Source organism: Rhamphochromis sp. 'chilingali' (genome assembly GCF_963969265.1).
Source record: "Rhamphochromis sp. 'chilingali' genome assembly, chromosome: 17".
NCBI classification, from domain to species: domain Eukaryota; kingdom Metazoa; phylum Chordata; class Actinopteri; order Cichliformes; family Cichlidae; genus Rhamphochromis; species Rhamphochromis sp. 'chilingali'.
In genome coordinates, this window is record NC_137944.1 from 14,806,128 (window position 1) to 14,823,975 (window position 17,848).

The following is a 17,848-nucleotide window of genomic DNA, read 5'->3' on the forward strand; positions in this document are numbered from 1 at the left end:
TGCGGTCCCGTACGGAGAGAGGGCTTGAGAGGGGCGGGGTTACGACACGGTGAGGGGGACGGGACGGAACAGCAGCAATAGCAGCAGCGTGGTGCTGGACCGGAGTCAGTGACAGACCCACCGGGTAGACACACCAACGGCAACGTGACGGGACACGGGGCAGACCGGGTGGGCGGATGAGACCCAGTTAAGTGTTTGTTTGTTTGTTTGTTTTTATCCTGTCCCCACTTTTGGTGTGTGTCTGAAACGGGACGTTCCAGCGTCTGTATCGAGTTTACGTGTCCAAATGAGCGAGAGCCTCCGGGTCTTTTTCTTCTTCTCAGAACGTTAGACAGTCAACGGTATGAGACTATTTGCTTGAAAATAAAGCTAAAACCCTGAAGTGATTTCAACGAAACGTTAAGTACATCCTGTCATCACCCAAAGCAACATGATAATAATAATAATAATAATAATAATAATAATAATGAAGGGGCTTTTTAGAAAGTACTAGTCTTCCATTTAGAAAGTCAGTGTTACGGCCCAGACAGTAGCTACTTTCAAGCAAGAAATTTATTTATATAGCACTTTCAGATCAGCCCCCAGCTGAACACAAAGTGCTGTACACTTGACATGCCAGAAATGATACATTGAACATGTTAAAAAATAAGAAATAAATTAAAATAAATTAAAATAATATAAAATAAATAAAAAATATTTAAAAAATAAAAAAATAAGCTGATTATTAAAATGACATTTAAAATAATAAAATTAGCACAAATAGCAAAAACAATAATAAAATAGTATAAAAATGATGATGAGAATGACATTTAAAACAATAAAATCAGCATATTAGATTAAAACAATAAAATCAGGGTCAGACTGTGTCATAAGCCAAGGAGTAAAAATGGGTTTTAAGATATGTTTTAAAAGTGGACAGTGAAGGGGCCTCTCTAATGTGCTGGGAAAGATTGTTTCACAGATTAGGAGCAGCAATAGAGAAGGCCCTGTCCCCTCTGAGCTTTCTCTTGGACCTGGGTACCTCCAGGAGCAGCTTAACAGCTGACCTGAGAGACCTGGGGGGTGGGTAAAGATGCAGAAGCTCAGAGAGGTAAGTTGGGGCAAGACCGTTTAAACATTTAAAAACAAACATGAGAATTTTAAAATGAACTCTAAGATATACAGGCAGCCAATGGAGTGAAGCCAGGATGGGAGTTATGTGCTCTCTTTTACGAGTTCTGGTTAAAAGTCGTGCAGCAGCATTTTGGACCAGCTGCAGACGAGAGAGAAGATGCTGACTAACTCCAAAATACAGTGCATTACAGTAATCTAAACGAGATGAAATAAAAGCATGGATTACCATTTCAAGATGCGGCTTGGATAAAATAGGTCTTATCTTTGCCAAGCGCCTTAAATGATTAAAAACTGGACTTGACAGTAGCACTAATTTGACTGTCTAATTTAAAATCACTGTCCATATTAAAACCCACGTTTGTAACAACAGATTTAAAATACTCTGCCAGGGTTCCCAAATCAATAGCAGAGGGTTCACAAGGTCCACTAGGACCAAACAGAATAACCTCAGTTTTTCTTGAATTACATTTTAGAAAGTTTAGGGACATCCAAGATTTAATGTCTTCTAGACATGCTAGAAGTGGCTTAATAGAGAAGGCCTCTTTCTGCTTCAGAGGCAGATAAATCTGACAGTCGTCAGCGTAGCAGTGGAAGGATATTCCATGCCTTCTGAGGATGGTTCCCAGGGGCTGTAAATATAATGAAAAAAGCAGAGGCCCTAAAATTGAGCCCTGTGGGACCCCAGACTAAAAAGTGGCAGAGGAAGACTCATACCCTAAAAAGTTAACACTAAAAGTTCTGTTGCAAAGATAAGACATAAACCAGCTGCTTTATTCACAAGGGATTGTCACAGCGGGTAGCTCCCCATGTTTGATTTGGCACAGCTTTTGCGCCCGATGCCCCCTCTGACCCAAAGCCATAAGGATTTGTGGTCCCTCCTGGGATTCTTTCGTTTGAAAGGTGAATGTGCAAACCACTACAGTTATACTTAAAAATAAATAAATAAATAAAACAATAATACGCATTATTTCTAAAATACGACAGCTTAAGACATGGTGATAAACTTCTAGAAGTAGTTGAGTACTTTTCTTTTGAAAATGTGAGAGTTTAAAAAACCTGTCCAGGTCATACATCCGGTATACATAGACGTACAGATATTATTATTATTATTATTATTATTATTATTATTATTATTATTATTATTATTATTATTATTATTATTATTATTATTATTATTATTACTACATAATAATAAATAATAAAGAAATAAAATGTGACAATAAAGACAATATTACAGAGAAAACCCCAACAAACTAATGATGTAATAATAATCCATTATGAGGACTTGGAGACAGTGGGAACGAAGAACCAACTTTAAACAGAAAGTGATTGTAAATTGATTTATATAGCATGAGACCTCGAAATCTTTTTGAAGGTCATTCTGCTGACCTAAATATCACTAAAGCTAATGGCTTTATTTAGGTCTGAGATTTAAAGTGAGCGTTCAAACTGTATAACGCAAATTAAACATAAGCAACAATCAAATTGAACTTGTTTGTAAAGCATATGTAAAGGTGTGTCCCTTACACCAATGACCTAATTAAAACAAAGGTAAAATAATAAACTTGAGAAAACAATAAACAAAAGCAACAGAAATATAAATGTAAATTTAAGATTTAAAGCACGTTGAGTTACTTATTATTGCCTCTAAAACACTGCTATAGATAACGTTTAATGTTAGCATCACCTACTGCACACTGGAAGCCATTGTGTTGGTGATATGATGTCATATGTGATTATCAGGGCAAAGTGTCATACTCTGTCTATCTATCCATGGAAGAACAGTTTCAAAAGTTATTCTGAAGGAGTATATGAATCATTTGACAGTTTTTGGCATTTTAGGATGATGCGTTTTTCATACTTATCAGAGAAACTGCCTAAAAAAGGTCGACTGTTGTTTATAATAAATACAAAAAAATTATCCCATCAAAATGTCATCAAAACAAAAGCACAACAAATCATTACCATTAGCTAAACCATGTTTGGTCAGCTTTTTCCGGTGCTTCGGCCAGGCTGGAGCTGAACAGGGCGATTCTTGTTATAGTTAAATTGCAAAATGGGACCAAACCCTACTGACTCATCATCCACCAATCGTTTACAGTATGCAAATTATCATCACCCTGGCAACAAGTAGAAATAGGAAGTTGTGATGATGTCACTCTGTGTTTTGAGCTTCTCTTCCCCCATGTGAACGTGAGTCACAGAGTTTTGTTTTTCAGCGAAGATAAGGGATGTTTTACAGCAGATGTACATGCCCGTGAACAGTGCACGGGCAGACTAAAAAGTGTATGACGGCAGCCAGGAAGTCTCTGGCTGGTGCCCTGAAGCAGACAATGCCAGTGAGATTACAGCTACCTCCATAACTCAGGGGCTCTACCAGCCATTACCATCTGGCACCTTCACCCCGGCTTGGCTTTTAACAGCCAGTCTGGGAGCTTTAGAAAGCTGCCTACTCAGAGCCTGATGTCACCCAGTCTGAAAAAATATGGCGTTTCAGGTTAAAGGTAAAAGAAACTTTCTGACCTCCATCTCTATGTAGCTTAATCCTCACTTTGGCTACATTACACATCTGGCTCAGCTGGCAAAGTCTATGCATGTCATGCCTGGTTGATTTCTGACTATTCCTATTAGGTGCACTTAAAAAATAGCTAACTGGTAACAGATACTTTAAAAAGTATGCAACTTGCAGAGATCTGATTATGTAATGTAGTGAGTTAAATTTACATGCAACCCATCCCTCAGATGCAGACCCACATAGTAACAGAGCCCCAGTGTGTGTGCGTGTTTGTGTCTGTGTTTGTTCTGTGTGTATTTGCAAACTGTGTTGGCCATTAGTCCGTGCACTTGTTGGACTATTCATTTCCAGCAAAAAAGAAAAAAGAAAAGGAAAGGAGAAAAAAAGGGTGTCTGATAATTCCAAATCCCAAACTGTAACCTAAGATTGTGCGCCACCCACAGGCCTCAAAACAGGTGATGTCATGCACCACAAACTCTCGACGTGTATCTCCCTTTCTCCTTTCGCCTTTTTACAACACATGCTACCACTTCTCATTTACGTAATGGTGCTGGGAACTGCGTCACTCTCACAGTTCTGATACACCACGTGTGCGTAATGAGTGTGTTTATCCTGAGTGTGTTTTTGTATGCTTGTGTGTAAGAGAGAACATCTGTGTTGGGCTGATGAAGTCACTGAATTCATGTACTGTACATGTGTGTGTATGCGTGTGCACTGGTGACGCCACCGTGTTTTGGCATGTTTGCTTTCAAAGGCTGTTGCAGTGTATTTTATATTTTGTGTTTTAGTTACTGTGTCTCGTTTTGGTTGAGTAGACAGAGAGCAGTCAGAAAAAAAAACGTATCTCCGGGTCTTAAGGTTGTTTGCTGAAGTCACTGGCCAGGTTTATGACAGTCCATTTTAACGCTCGATTAACAGGTCCAACACAGGCCAGCCGGCTCTGGTTAGCCAGCCCCAGTGATTTAAGGACATTCTCCTCTCTCTGGGAACTGCACACAAAGCTACGCGGTACTCTTCTCATCACTGAGCCCATTATAGGGTAACATTAATCACTTAACTTTATGGATGTCATAGATTCTGTTGTCAAAGGCTTATCCATGTCATTATACATACACACATCCTGGTCTTTTGAAGCCCCTTCAGACAAAAGCATTGACATGGTTTAGAAACATGTAAGCTGCTGGCTCTAGCTCACGACACGGCAATAAGTGAATCAGTTCCATTAAAGCTAAATCACAAGGCAAGGGAAGTATTTTTATGGCACATTTCATACACATTTTAAAGGGATTACGTAAAGCATAAAATATATTAAAAAAGAAATACAGCAGCCATTTACGCTAAGCACACTGCTAAAGTAAATACTTGGAGACAGGTATTTACCGTTATGAATATATAAAGAAGAAGTCAGCATCTATTCTCTTCATGACTTATTCAGGCTCCTTCAGATTCCAGATTGTATTCACCAGAAGCAAATATGAAATCTGTTATGTTTTATTGAATCCTGCAAGGTAATAGGTAATAATGTATCAAGACAAAAGCTGAAAAGAAAACTGATCAGTGCCTGTGTTTTTTCAGGTGTAACAGACATAGTCTTTATCAGTTAAAAAGACAGTGTATACATGTACAGTACTGTATATAACCCACTATAAGTACTTAGTTTGACCAGAACCCATTAAACTAAATACGTGTAAACAAAGATGTTTGTAAGGGATAATGTGGGCCCATTATACTGAGAGTTAGTTTGAAATTTTGATATCTAACTTACAAAATAAGCACACACAAGTTGATGTTTAAAAGTTTGGCACTGATCATGTGAAGGACATGCTGTATTTATTACCGGTAATGCAATTTGACCAACTTCTTAGAAGCAGAAATAGAAGCTAAAGTTTGTTTTTATGATCTTAATTCACTGCGTTAGTAGACTTGTGCATTCTCTTTTATGCTAAAAAATCTGTTAAAACCATAACTGTGATTTCAGATGTTGATCTTTTTTTTCTTTGTGTTTCAGCAGGGAGGCACAGGTTAGCACCTAAGAATTGGGACAGAGACAACAAAAGGCTGGAAGGAACAATTTGCAAATAATTAGGTTAATTGGCAACAGGTCAGTAACATAATTGGGTATAAAAAGAACATTTCAGAAGACTTTAAGTGTCACGTCATCTGCAGTGCAAAATACCATCATAAGATTCAGAGAATTTGGAGAAATCTCTGTGTGTGAGAAAGAAGGCTGAAAATACTGGACACCCATGATTTTCAGGGCCTTAGACAAGTCACTGCAATGGTTTCAGGAACACTTCCTGAAATTACTGTCTGTAGACAAAATTTAAGCCCTATCAGGCAAAGAAAAAGCAATTTGTGAATATGATCCAGAAAAACCATCATCTTCTCTTGACCATAGATCATTTAAAATGGACTGAGGCAAAGCGGGAAACTGCTCTGTGGTCAGACGAATCAAAACTTTTAATTCTGTTTTGAAAACATGGACATCTCTCTAGTCTTCTGGTCTAAAGAGGAGAGGGACCACCTGTATTGTTATCAGCGTTCAGTTCAAAAGCCTGCATCTCTGAACATATGGGGGTGTATTAGTGCCCATGGATTGGCAGCTAGCACATCTGGAAAGGCACAATTAGTGCTGAGCAGTATATATAGGTTTTAGTGGGACATATGCTTCCATCCAGATTATGTATTTTTCAGAGAAGGCCTTGCATATTTTAGCAAGACAATGTTGAACCACATACTGCATCTAATATAACCGCATGGCTTCATGGTAGAACTGAAAACATCTGGCACATCATGACACAATATATACAACAACAAAAAAACAGGATTGTTGAGCAGATAAAATCCTCTAACAGACAGGAATAGGACACCTGGTCTCCCTACTTCCTAGACGTTAAAAAATGAAAAAACATGGCCCCCTCCAAATATTTTTGAGATGTTTTGCTGCCATCAGATTTAAAATGAGCTAATGTTTTTCTTAATATGGTACATTTTCTTACTTTGACAATTTGATATTTTTCTGTGTTATACGGTGTTTTGAGATTGTCAAATCATTGCATTCTGTTTTTATTTACATTTTTAAAGAGCATCATAGCTTTTTTGGATTTGGGCTTGTATTTCTTTATACGTTTGGGGCAAACAGTAAATTTCCAATGATTCCTTATTTTAAGGACATAAAAAAAAAATATATATATATATATATATATTTTTTTTAACTAAAAAAGAGAAATCTGTTTCCTTTTGTTCTACTTGTGTGGTTTGTATATTGTGTTTATAACGTATGTATATGTGCCAAGATTAGACTGATTTTTGATACCACTCCGCAGTCAGTGCGGCTGTGATACCAACAGGTAGGCAGGTCGTGACGTATGCCACCAGCCACCCCTCCTCCTCCTCCCACCGCCCCGCCTGCCTCCCAGCTGCGTCCGCCGCTGTCCTGTCTGGCCGCCCGGTGTCTGCTCCGCTGCTCCGCGCTCTGCCCCGTTCCTATCCCCGGACCCGAAACCTCTGCCTCCTCGTTCACCACCCCGGCTCCTGGACCCCCTCCCCCCCCTCTCTGCCCGGTGAATGCACCAGCGCCGTGAACATGACGGGCATCGCCGCCGCTTCGTTCTTCTCCAATTCCTGCAGGTTCGGGGGCTGCGGACTCCAGTTCGAGTCTCTCGCCGAGCTCATCGTCCACATCGAGGACAATCACATCGGTGAGTGGAGCCAGCGGGGGAGAGGGAACTAGACAGCTAGCTGGTATTAGCTAGCCCCCCCCCCTCCCCTCCCCTCCCCTCCCCTCTAGCTAGCTAGCTAAACGCAGATAGGCTCAGCTCTGCATTCCGCTATTCCTGCTTCTTGCTCTCTGTCGAGGCTCGCCGGAGAGGGAGTTATTTATCAACTTTTATATCTGGAAAATAAACTATGCTTTCTGAGATGTTGGGGCCGACTCGTCTGATTAGGAGTCAGCTACAGCAGTTACCTTTGCAGCGGTAACTCGACTAGGAGGGCCGCGTAGGTCTCATAGGTGAAACTAGCATCCCGACCAGACAGCGGTTTCACAGCTAGCGTTGCTGAGCACTGTTTACATTTCCAGGCCTGACGCAGTGCAGCCGTGGCTTTTCTTCATACCGCTTGTGCATTTGAGCTGCCGAAAACTCTTGACTGTCACATTTCTGAAAGCGTCACTCCCCCGTGGCTTTTCTGTTATTTTGGTGTCTAATTCCCACCGACACTCCATCAGCTGAAGTTGTAGCAGACATGCAAGGATATAATCAGATTTTCTTCCACAAGTACAAGCGCCGACTTGTTGCACCGCTTATTAGATTTTGGTCTGACAGTAAACACTCTGATGACTGCCCCCTGGCACGTATAAATACAATCGTAATCAGTTTGCCCACCATTTAACATAAGAGGCACAGAAAAAGTTGCAGGGTAAACACATTTATTTAATTAAGTGGTAATTGGTGCAATTAGTAACTTCTATTATAGCAGCATTGTATGTGGATTCTCAAAAATGGGGGAAAATAGAGCTGGTGTAGGTGCATTTTTGAGCTGTTAAATAAAAATACCTGTCTTTGCGTGCACAATAATTAAAATCTAAGTAAATTATGTGAATTCTTGATAAGGGAGTGCTTTCCTCCTATTGCCTCAAGGTAGCAGAGAAAAGCATGCAGATTTAAAGAACAGAATAAACTGTCACTTCCAACTAAACACACAATAACAGTGTGTTAGATTAAACTATGATCCACCATAACAAATAAGACTAGAGATGCATTTACGCATCTCTGAATCACTCAGTAATCTGATGTGGGCTAATCATTATTTGTGGGGAGTATCCATCCTCATGAGGCTATGTGAAGGGGGGGAGCGAGGGGTTTACATAGATGCTTCATTGAGCCAGTCTCCATGGCAACTGGCGGTCCCTAAAGGGGTTAGGGGCAGTGTATTTGGCTGAGTTATTGCACACCTGCTGTCTCACTGACAAAGAGTGCTGTCGAGCAACCAGCTGTGTTGAGGACACCCAACGTGATGTCGCGTCACGTGGAGAACAGGACTGATAAACACAAGTGATGTAGTTGGTGTGGTGTTTGCTGGTGGGGAGACGGAGGAGCAGGGTGGGCTGCTCTTCATCTTACCCATATGCTCCATGGATCTCTTCCAAATAAACCCAAGGGTGGAAGAAATCAAAACGTGATTTTTCACCTTGTCCCCACAGAAATGCAGGGATTAATATTGCTTCCTCAGTTCAACAACCCAAACACCACAGACACTGAGTGATGTATGCCCCATCTGGCTCTTAGCCTGACCTTTGACCCTAACTGTCAGATGAACAGAATAGCGGTTTACCAGTCAAATATTCTGGATTAATGAATTGCCCCTCTCCTGGCTTTATAGCACGGTTGGTTATCAGGGGCGGCACAGACATAAAGAGTCTAATCAATACTGCTTTCAGATCAGTTACCATAGGGTCTAGAGTGACACATGGAGAGGATTGAGAGGGGGCGGGGAGGCAAGTGACATTTGGTTTTGACTTCCTTTTCGGTTGTGAATTAGTGCAGTGGCGTGTGATCAATAATCAATCAAAGGATCAGCTAATTTGAAGCTTGAGATATGAGATGCTAGTAGTTGTAAAAAGTGAGTCAGCGGGACTTAAGTCAGGTGTGGAGAAATCAGTGTACGTCTCTGCTGGAAACAGTTAGTTTTTGCTGCAGGCTGTGCTGCCCTCTTGTGGTAGGGCATCTAATGTGCTACACGACCAGAAAACTCCCAAATTTCTGCCTTGTGTTTGGACTCCTGTTCTAATCCGTTATCTTCTATATCGTTTTTTTTATTTGGACTTCTGCCTTGTCTGACACATAATAGCTGGCAGCAAGCAGACCAGATGAGTGTGTCGTGATCCCATCTGTGAGAAACCTAGGAAACGTGTGGATCTACAACACTGATCTCATCCTAAAGGGCAGGAGCCTACCAATGGCATGCCCACACTGTTTAGATTACAGCCGAATGCAATAAGGAAGTGGGGTTAGGTGCACTGTGTTTAGTGTGGTAGTTTTGTTGTGCTGGGAGTGTAGGTAAGGTCTGAGGAATGCAATGATGTCAGGCTTCTCTGCCTGCGTGCACGACGGCAGCAATGTTCTCACCTGCACAAGCACGTACCTGCCCCTTACCTCAGCAAAAAGGACAGGGAGGGGGGAGGCAGGTAGAGATTAAAAGCAGGGAAAGAGATTTAAAAGAGAAGGTTATGAAAGTCAAAACACGGGTGTGAGCTGAGTACAGGGAAATCCCAAAAGATATCACCTTTGCTTGGACAGACTTTACTTGAATCCTTGTTTTTCTTCTGCATTCGGAGTTAAAGGTTGAGCTGAAACTACGGCCTTGTAACATGATGTAAACTCTGCTGAAGAATGCTGATCGTTAGTTTGCAGTGATTTTTTTAAACTTGTTGCTTTTCGATTACAGGGATAATTTTGTGGGTACGATTGGCAAACCACTAGAATTTATTTTTCGCATTTCTTTCTTTGTGATGTTGTTTACAGGGAGACAGCATGTTTGAGGATGTGTAGATTATTCTGTTTTACTATGTAAGTTAAAGCTGAATATGTTAGATATTAGGGCTGGGCCATATTATACCGTTCACGGTAATACCGGTACAATGCTAGGCAACGATAAGAAAATGAAATATCGTGCATGCGCAGTGCCGAAAAAGCACGGCGGTAACGGAGAATGAGAATGGAGAAAGCAGATTGTTGAGTGAAACGGGTGAACCAGAATTAGTTTGTAAAAATGGTGCAACTTAACTGGTTTGGTGTTTGTCTGTCAGATACACAACAAAGCACATTTTTTTTTGTAGAATATGCAAGCAGGCCATCGTTATTGCCGTATTTGTCAGACTAAGGTGCTCGTAAATCTGGGAGTAGTCTGGGAGTAGTCTGGGTCCTAAACTCCGTCCTTTAAGGTCCCGAAGTCAAACGAACATCACTGAGAGTTAAAAACTGTCTAAATTCTTCCATCTTTAATAAAATGATCAGCGTTGCTGCTTTACCAGGTGTAACTATGATGTTTAACATCCAGGCATCCATGAAAACGGAATTCATTACATTTAACGGAGTTAGAAGTTAGCGGAAGTTAGCTCGCTAGTTTCGCTAGTTACCTAAGCATGATATAGCATGTTCTGACTGAGAGATTTCTGAAAAAAAAAAAAAAATCAAATGTACAGCTCTGCTATCACTTCCAACATAAATGAAGACAGGAAGCTACACAGCAGTGACGTTTGTAGGGTTACTGAAGTTGGGCTAGCTGGTGTTTAATGCTGTGCTACGTGATCGCTAGCGACACAGCTATGTTAGCATAACATAAAGAAAAAGTTAACGTGAAGGTTCCTGATGGTTAGAGACAAATGCAATCGCATGGCAGGATGCTGTAAACCAAACTTCAGTCAGGAGAACAACTGAGATAATCCATCCACAATACAAGGTTAGTCATTAATATACTGCAACAACATAGGAATAGAGCAGCTGTGGTAGAATACAGCATTAATGAATCAATGGTACAGAAGTGGAGGAAGCAAGAAGAATAAGTTGAATAAAGTTTGATTTATCTGACTGCTTTGTTTCGCTTAATGTGCCTTATAATCCCGTGCACCTTATGGTCCGAAAAATACATATTTGAAAGCACCTCTTTTTAACTTCAGTGGATATTATACATAGTTATGCTCAGGATATGTCAGCCCATTTCTACTGGAAATGCCTTTTGGTTAAACTTTCAGCAAGGAATTTACTTTTACACTGTTAAATGTTTATATAGCTTTAATGCACATAAAAAAACAGCTGCTTGTTTAAGTAAAATAAATGGATGGGGGTTTTTTGCGCTAGTAAAGTCCTGGAGTTGTATTTTGTCTCGCAGAAATTATATCGTCAGTTATAACGTTATCGCAAATTTTCAAATATATATCGTGATATATATTTTTGGCCATATTGCCCTGCTCTATTAGATATAACAACATTTTTACCAGTAAGTCACGTGCTGAAAAGGTAACCAATAAGTCGATTATTTTTACAATTATTTTTCATTTTTATTTTACATTGTAATTATTTTTTGGACAATGTTTTTGTATTAGACTGATCATTTCAGCTCTATGTATATGTGATTTATATATGCATTAAAAGAAGGATTTCAGCTGTTTGTTCTTGCTTTAGTTGTCAGGTTGTTTCCCATCTCGCTCCTGTCAGAGGGTTGAGAAGGGAAGGGGTGCATGTTTGTGCATGTGAGAGGCTGTGCTCACTATACTTCCTGTATGACCTGTCAGGGTGTAGCGAAGCAGTTATTGGACTGGCATCCCAAACTGGAAACTGCAGACCCTCTCTTTTGCTTCACACACACACAGTCACACACACTGTCTTTCGGAAGTCGCACGATCTGAGCGCCCCACCAAGCACTGGGAAGCATAATTACAGAGGAGTTTGCCTTTCCCTCCACCCATATGCCCCCTCTCTTTGCTCCCACTCCTCCTCCTCGCCTCTCTTCTCCCTCCATCCGGTTGCCTGCTGCTTTAGAAACACGTTAAAATGCTCTCCGAGGCTTAATTAGCAGGCTGCATAACAAGCCATGCATTCTTGGTCTGGTTTCAGCACATGCACACATGTAAAGAGACACATACACAGACCTCTCTACACAATGGGCTTGTGCATGTGGACACATGCAGACAGAGTACATTCAGCAGGTGGCAGCAGTGTGCCGCTTGTGAGAGATGGATGTGTGGGTTGTGAAATGAGTGGCTGCAGATTGGGCACAGATATTAATAACTAAAGTGTTTCCACACTGGTGATACTTTGAAACAAAACAGATAAGGAAAACATGTACTGAATTACAAATATGCACATGCATGTACATTAGCCTGCTAAAATACTGTACTGTAAATTTGAAATTGGCAGCTTTGAGGTTCAGTTAGCAAATATATATACGTGTGTGTGTGTATGTATGTATGTAGCTTACTGGGTGTACATATGCAGGTCTTCTTCTGGCCACAGCAGCAGGATCAACAGCATGCTCACTTTCTGTCTAGCTCGGCGAGTGGAAGTTGTAAAACCGGCTAACATTTACTGCAGTTCTCGCTATCCGCACCTGGCTAACCCCATTTCCACCAACACCCCTCCCCCTTCTCTACACACACTTACCTCATCCACAATCCTCAGCACCTTGAACATCCCAAGATATTAATTCTGGCATTCTTTCCTCACATTTTTGCCATTCTCACATTAAATTGCCTTCAGCTGATGTTTCTTTCACAGTTAATCCTTTGAGTCAGTCTTATCCTGCTATGTAGTTGGAAAAAATGTGGAATTAACAGAATTTCTGCATTGATTACTCATAAAATGTGGCCTAATCTGCATCTTTAGAAAAAAGTTACAGTTATGGACCTCAATAATCTGACTAAACTAAAACCACACAGTTGTGGTTTTCCTGTCTTAATTGAACACATTGAGTGATCACTCACAGTATCGGCTAATAAAAGTAAGTCAGCTTTTGAATTTAGTCACTCGTAGAAGGAGCAACAGTAGCTGCCGACACAGTGAAGAGGGCCCATATAAAACTCTTGATTGGACACTCTTCAGGTTAGCCACAGCATCTCAATTGGATTAAGGTCACTGTCTTGGTCATTAAAACACTTAATTCTTACTTTGTATCCTTTGGGTTATTATGTTGTTGCCACCCTCCTAAGCCTCAGTTCACGGACTGCTACCCTGACACTCTACTGTGTAATGTTTTGATACAGTGTTCAATGTATTGTTCCTTTAATGATTGGCATCAAGGCTGTGAGGTGGCAAAGCAGCCGCAAACCACGATGCTTCCTCCTGCTTGCAGTTTGTTTGCCTACAAGATATTGCTGACTTTTCTTCTGCTTCATGTGCCGGTTTTTTGAAGGGGGCGTGGAGAGGTGGAAGTCCTGGTATTAAGTAATTTTTTCTAGTGAAGATGAACGAACATTTTAGCAAGACTTCTGCAGGTGTTTTGTTGTAACCCTTTGGTCTTGTTTTCACCTCTTTCAGATGTGTGCTGTGGTTTGATATTTGCAAGACATGCTGTCAGCTTTGTGCATCTCTGTACTGCTTTTTCTTGCAGTCACAGAATGGTTCAGACCTGATTGTAACATCTACTCTTACCAGTAAAGGTTCATAAAGAGATACAATTAAAATGAAGCAGAACTGAGTTCAGGTCATTGCTGCAGCCCCCTATAGTAATCCTAGTTTCTTATATAGGCCCTTAGGAACATTATTTGTCCACCTCTGGTTCAGACTAGCCAGTCATTCTTGAGATGAGCAGCCTACATGAGGCTTTTCATGCATGTCTTTAAAGGAAGTGCTACAGCTGCATCCCAGACTTCCAATCCCATGTCATTAATTGGAACACCTGACTTCCAGTAGCTTTTGGAGAATTTGGTAGTGTTTTTCTAGCCTGGACTGTGAGTAATTACTCAGTGTGTTCAATAAAAGCACGGAAAGTGCAAGTTTTTGTTTGTTGTTAGCAGAATCTGACCAGTGTAAGATTTTTGGGAGTGATATCTATAAAAGAAATCTGTTATTACAATATATTAGCTGAACATATTTGCCTAACATTTGTTATGTGTAGTTATTTATTTACTACACAACCTCAACACACAGAACATGGTTGAAGAGCCTTTCTTCAGTCCCATCTTTATTTTTCACATTTATTGGCCATTATAAACGCTGATACCAATAGACGGACACACAGATAACACTGGCTAATCATATGGGCTTGGCTTGTTGTTTTGTTTTGATTTCAGTCAGATTTTTGTTTGTTTTCAATTAGGACAGAGGGAAAAATCAGTAGCATTGAAGTCCTGGTAATATGAGGATATTCACAAACTTTTTCTTGCAACTGTATACGTTTGACTCTGATGGACTATTTTAAAAAGATCACACTAATTAGGTTTCTTTCTATCACCTCCCCAGATGTGTTTTGTTCTGTGTTTTAAGTTTGTGAAGTAATGTGAAGATGCCACTGTGGACTCTGTGGGAATCTTTTAGATTAAAACCCCCCCAAAACAAAACAGGTTATAAATATTCTAATCCAAACTCATTTGTCATTCCTGTCATCTTTTTGCTTAATCTCAGTGCATATATAGATTTTGTTTTAGCAGATTTTCCCTGTTGTTGTCTAGTCTACTCGGTGGTTTCCAAAAGGTTATTAAAAGATGCAGATAGCTCTCACTAAAACATGTCTCGTGACTCAGGGATGTAGGTTTAGCTGTGTGTATGTGTGTGTGTTTGTGCACAATTATGCATGCGCAGAAAGCTCTGGTCTCTACATCTGAGCAGCAGGTAGGATTATTAAGTCTCAGCTATAAAAGACTGTCAGAGACCACCTCTGCGGACCACCTGGGTATATAATCTTGCTACCCTTTTCCCCCTTTGCCTAGTCTTTTTATTTTGAAAGTCACATATATAGCACTATGTTTTGCATGGGAGACCAGTTGAAGTGGGCAAGTTTCTTTTTTCTGGGTTGTTTTCTTGTTTGCTGGTCTCCTTAGTGTTCCTCCTCCCGCACGGTGGGAAGTCTGCATTCTTTGTTTAATTATGAGGTGTGAAAGCCTGAAAACTGAAGGGCTGAGAAGGCCAACACACCACAGTTGGAAGCATCCAGGGGTGTGTTGTTAATTTTTGCACAGAGATGATCTAGTCCTTGGATCTAAATTGAAATACATCTGCTAGCTATTACATATGTTGCTGCAATTATGCCTGCTAGTGCACACACTCACGCAGACATAGATGGCTTGGCTTAAATGTACTGTTTTTTTAAGCTCCTTCTGAACATTCCCAGATTGAACACTTGATGGCACTGGTAGTTCACATATGTAACCCACCCGCAGTGTTTTCATGCACACTTGCTTCTGTTTTCCCGGGGTGTGAGATGGGACTTTGAAGTACACACTGCTTGCCTCAGGCAGTGGAAGTTGCCGACTGTAGCGTTACTGACTTAGCAAGTCATCTGGAAAAAGCCTGTATGTACTCCTCAGCTCATACAGTGTGTACATTCATCACAGCCGCCTTTACTCTAAAGTAATTTTTTTCTTTTTGTAACCACATCCTCCCCCCGGCAACGATTAAGTGGTCTTGGGTCACTTCAGCGAAGGCATTGGTTGTAAATTAGATAGGGCTTGGTTCTGCTGTAATAACGTGCCGTTTATGAAAGTATCTGAAATGTATCTGCAGGGTGCCACACATTGAGACTAATACAGTGAACGCAGTGTGAGACATATCTAGTAATCTATCAGCCTGTCTGGCAGAAAGAATACATGTGTGAGTCAGCTACATACTTAGAGTATTCACAGAACATTTTCCCTCCACAGGGAGTGGTGATTAATCTGAACGTCTCCTTCTCTCGCAGACACAGATCCGAGGGTCTTGGAGAAGCAGGAGCAACAGCAGCCCACCTATCTGGCCCTAAGCTACATCAACAGGTAAGGCACACACAATCGTACACATTCACACACGCTCAAAAGCATCCGTCTACAGAGGGCACCATTGTTCCACCAGTGAAAGTTAACGTGCGTGTGAGTGTGTGTATATGTGGCTTGCGGAGAACATCTCCAATGACTGACTTTTCCCATACCCACAGCAGTGACTCATCCACAGACCAGCACAGAAAACCACACAAGACAATCACTTTTGACTTCCTGTGCAGCCAGAGGATTACGGCATGTGTGTGTTTGTGTGTGGTGAACCGATGTGTCACGTCCCACTAAATGCCTCGTTAAATCCCTACAAGATGTAACACTGAGAGAGATAATGGTGGAATGAAAGAGAGAGGTTTGTTTTCTGTGATAATTGTTCAAGTGGCGAGGCTATAAATGTCATTTGTATTTACTGTACATGTTTTGACAGAATATTTAAGGGAGGAGTTCACTCAGCAGCAAGGCCCTGTCTTCTCACACAAATGGACATTTTTCTCATAGCAACAGTGGAGCACAGCTTAACGCCACATGTTAGAAAACCAAATTAGGATATGAATCACAATTTATGAAAAGGATAATAAATAATAAATTAACAGGGTTTTATTAAAGCAGCGATACTTCTGCAGTCAACAGAGGGTACGAGGACAGATTAGCCAAACTTATAAGTACATAAAAAAATAACATTTAAATAAACAGTTAGCAGCTAAAAAACACCGTGCAAAGACAGCTAAAAGAATACATATATTATTAAAACTGTAACAAAAAACCTAAACTGTGAAACAATATTTGAAATTGCTAATAACTAGTTAAACTTATTAGCTAAGACTTTTGAAACTGTATACCATTTGAATAAGGATTTTAATTTGATTGCTAATAGTATGGATATAGTAGTATAATAGTATAAACATTTAAACAGTTAGCATTACTAAATAAATTGCGACAAAATAAGCTGAAGTTGGGAGTTAAGAGCTAAAAGTGAGGCTTTAAATTGAATCTTGTAGCTAAAAGCATGGATTTCCCACTGCAATGACTAGCTAATGGCAAGATAAACCGTTCAAGAAATCTAAACTAGCTAAAAGTCAGTCATTAGCTAAACATAATACAGAGGTGAAATGTTGAAAAAAGCTGGACAGTATTGGCTGAAAATGTGTCTATCAGCTGAAAATCTTACCCAAAAGTATAGATTCACACGTGCAACTAAATGGAGTGGGAAAACTGTTGAAAGTGGTCAGTGTACTTAATTAATAGCTGATAAACAGAGTTGTAGCTAAAAGTTGTAGATGAAGGATTAAAATAGGCTACATCATTAGATCAATAGTGGATCCGTGGCTGTACATCAGTTTAAAAAGTAAGAGAACTACTGTTTTAATTTATAATTTCATGTAATCACAAGCAAAATCTAAGTAGTTAGGCCTCAGTTGCAGAGGCCAGTGGCAGCCACTAGTTGGTAGGGTTTGTGTCATCCATGCAAACCACAGGCAACAGTTGCAATCTGCTAGTGACCAAAGCAATCAGTATGTTCTTGGTGCCGTACTGTAGCATGTTTGCTGTCTCTAAACCTCTGTCGCTGTAGCCTTAGCAGGGAAAAGGCAAAACTACAACAATTACCGAAGTTATAATAAACTTTCAGTTAATTACCTTTCAAATTAAGAGGTCAAAGTTATAGAAAAAACCCAAAAAAACCAACCCAAGTGGATGAAAATGTGTTAGCATTTATTTGAACAACATTGCTTATATTTATAAGGTTTTCAAGTTGATGA

At 40.3% G+C, this 17,848-nt stretch overlaps 1 protein-coding gene across 1 annotated transcript in view; it reads left to right on the top strand.

Annotated features, from left to right (window-relative positions):
* Nucleotides 1-170: 170 nt before the first annotated feature.
* LOC308384369 (juxtaposed with another zinc finger protein 1) overlaps nucleotides 171-17,848 on the top strand; it is a 24,753-nt gene continuing 7,075 nt past the window's right edge. The window contains exons 1-4 of the mRNA XM_080862877.1: nucleotides 171-186; nucleotides 5,640-5,729; nucleotides 6,955-7,329; nucleotides 16,022-16,094. Coding sequence (XP_080719003.1) covers nucleotides 7,215-7,329; nucleotides 16,022-16,094 — 188 coding nt within the window. The 5' untranslated portion in view covers nucleotides 171-186; nucleotides 5,640-5,729; nucleotides 6,955-7,214. The remainder of the gene's footprint in view (nucleotides 187-5,639; nucleotides 5,730-6,954; nucleotides 7,330-16,021; nucleotides 16,095-17,848) is intronic.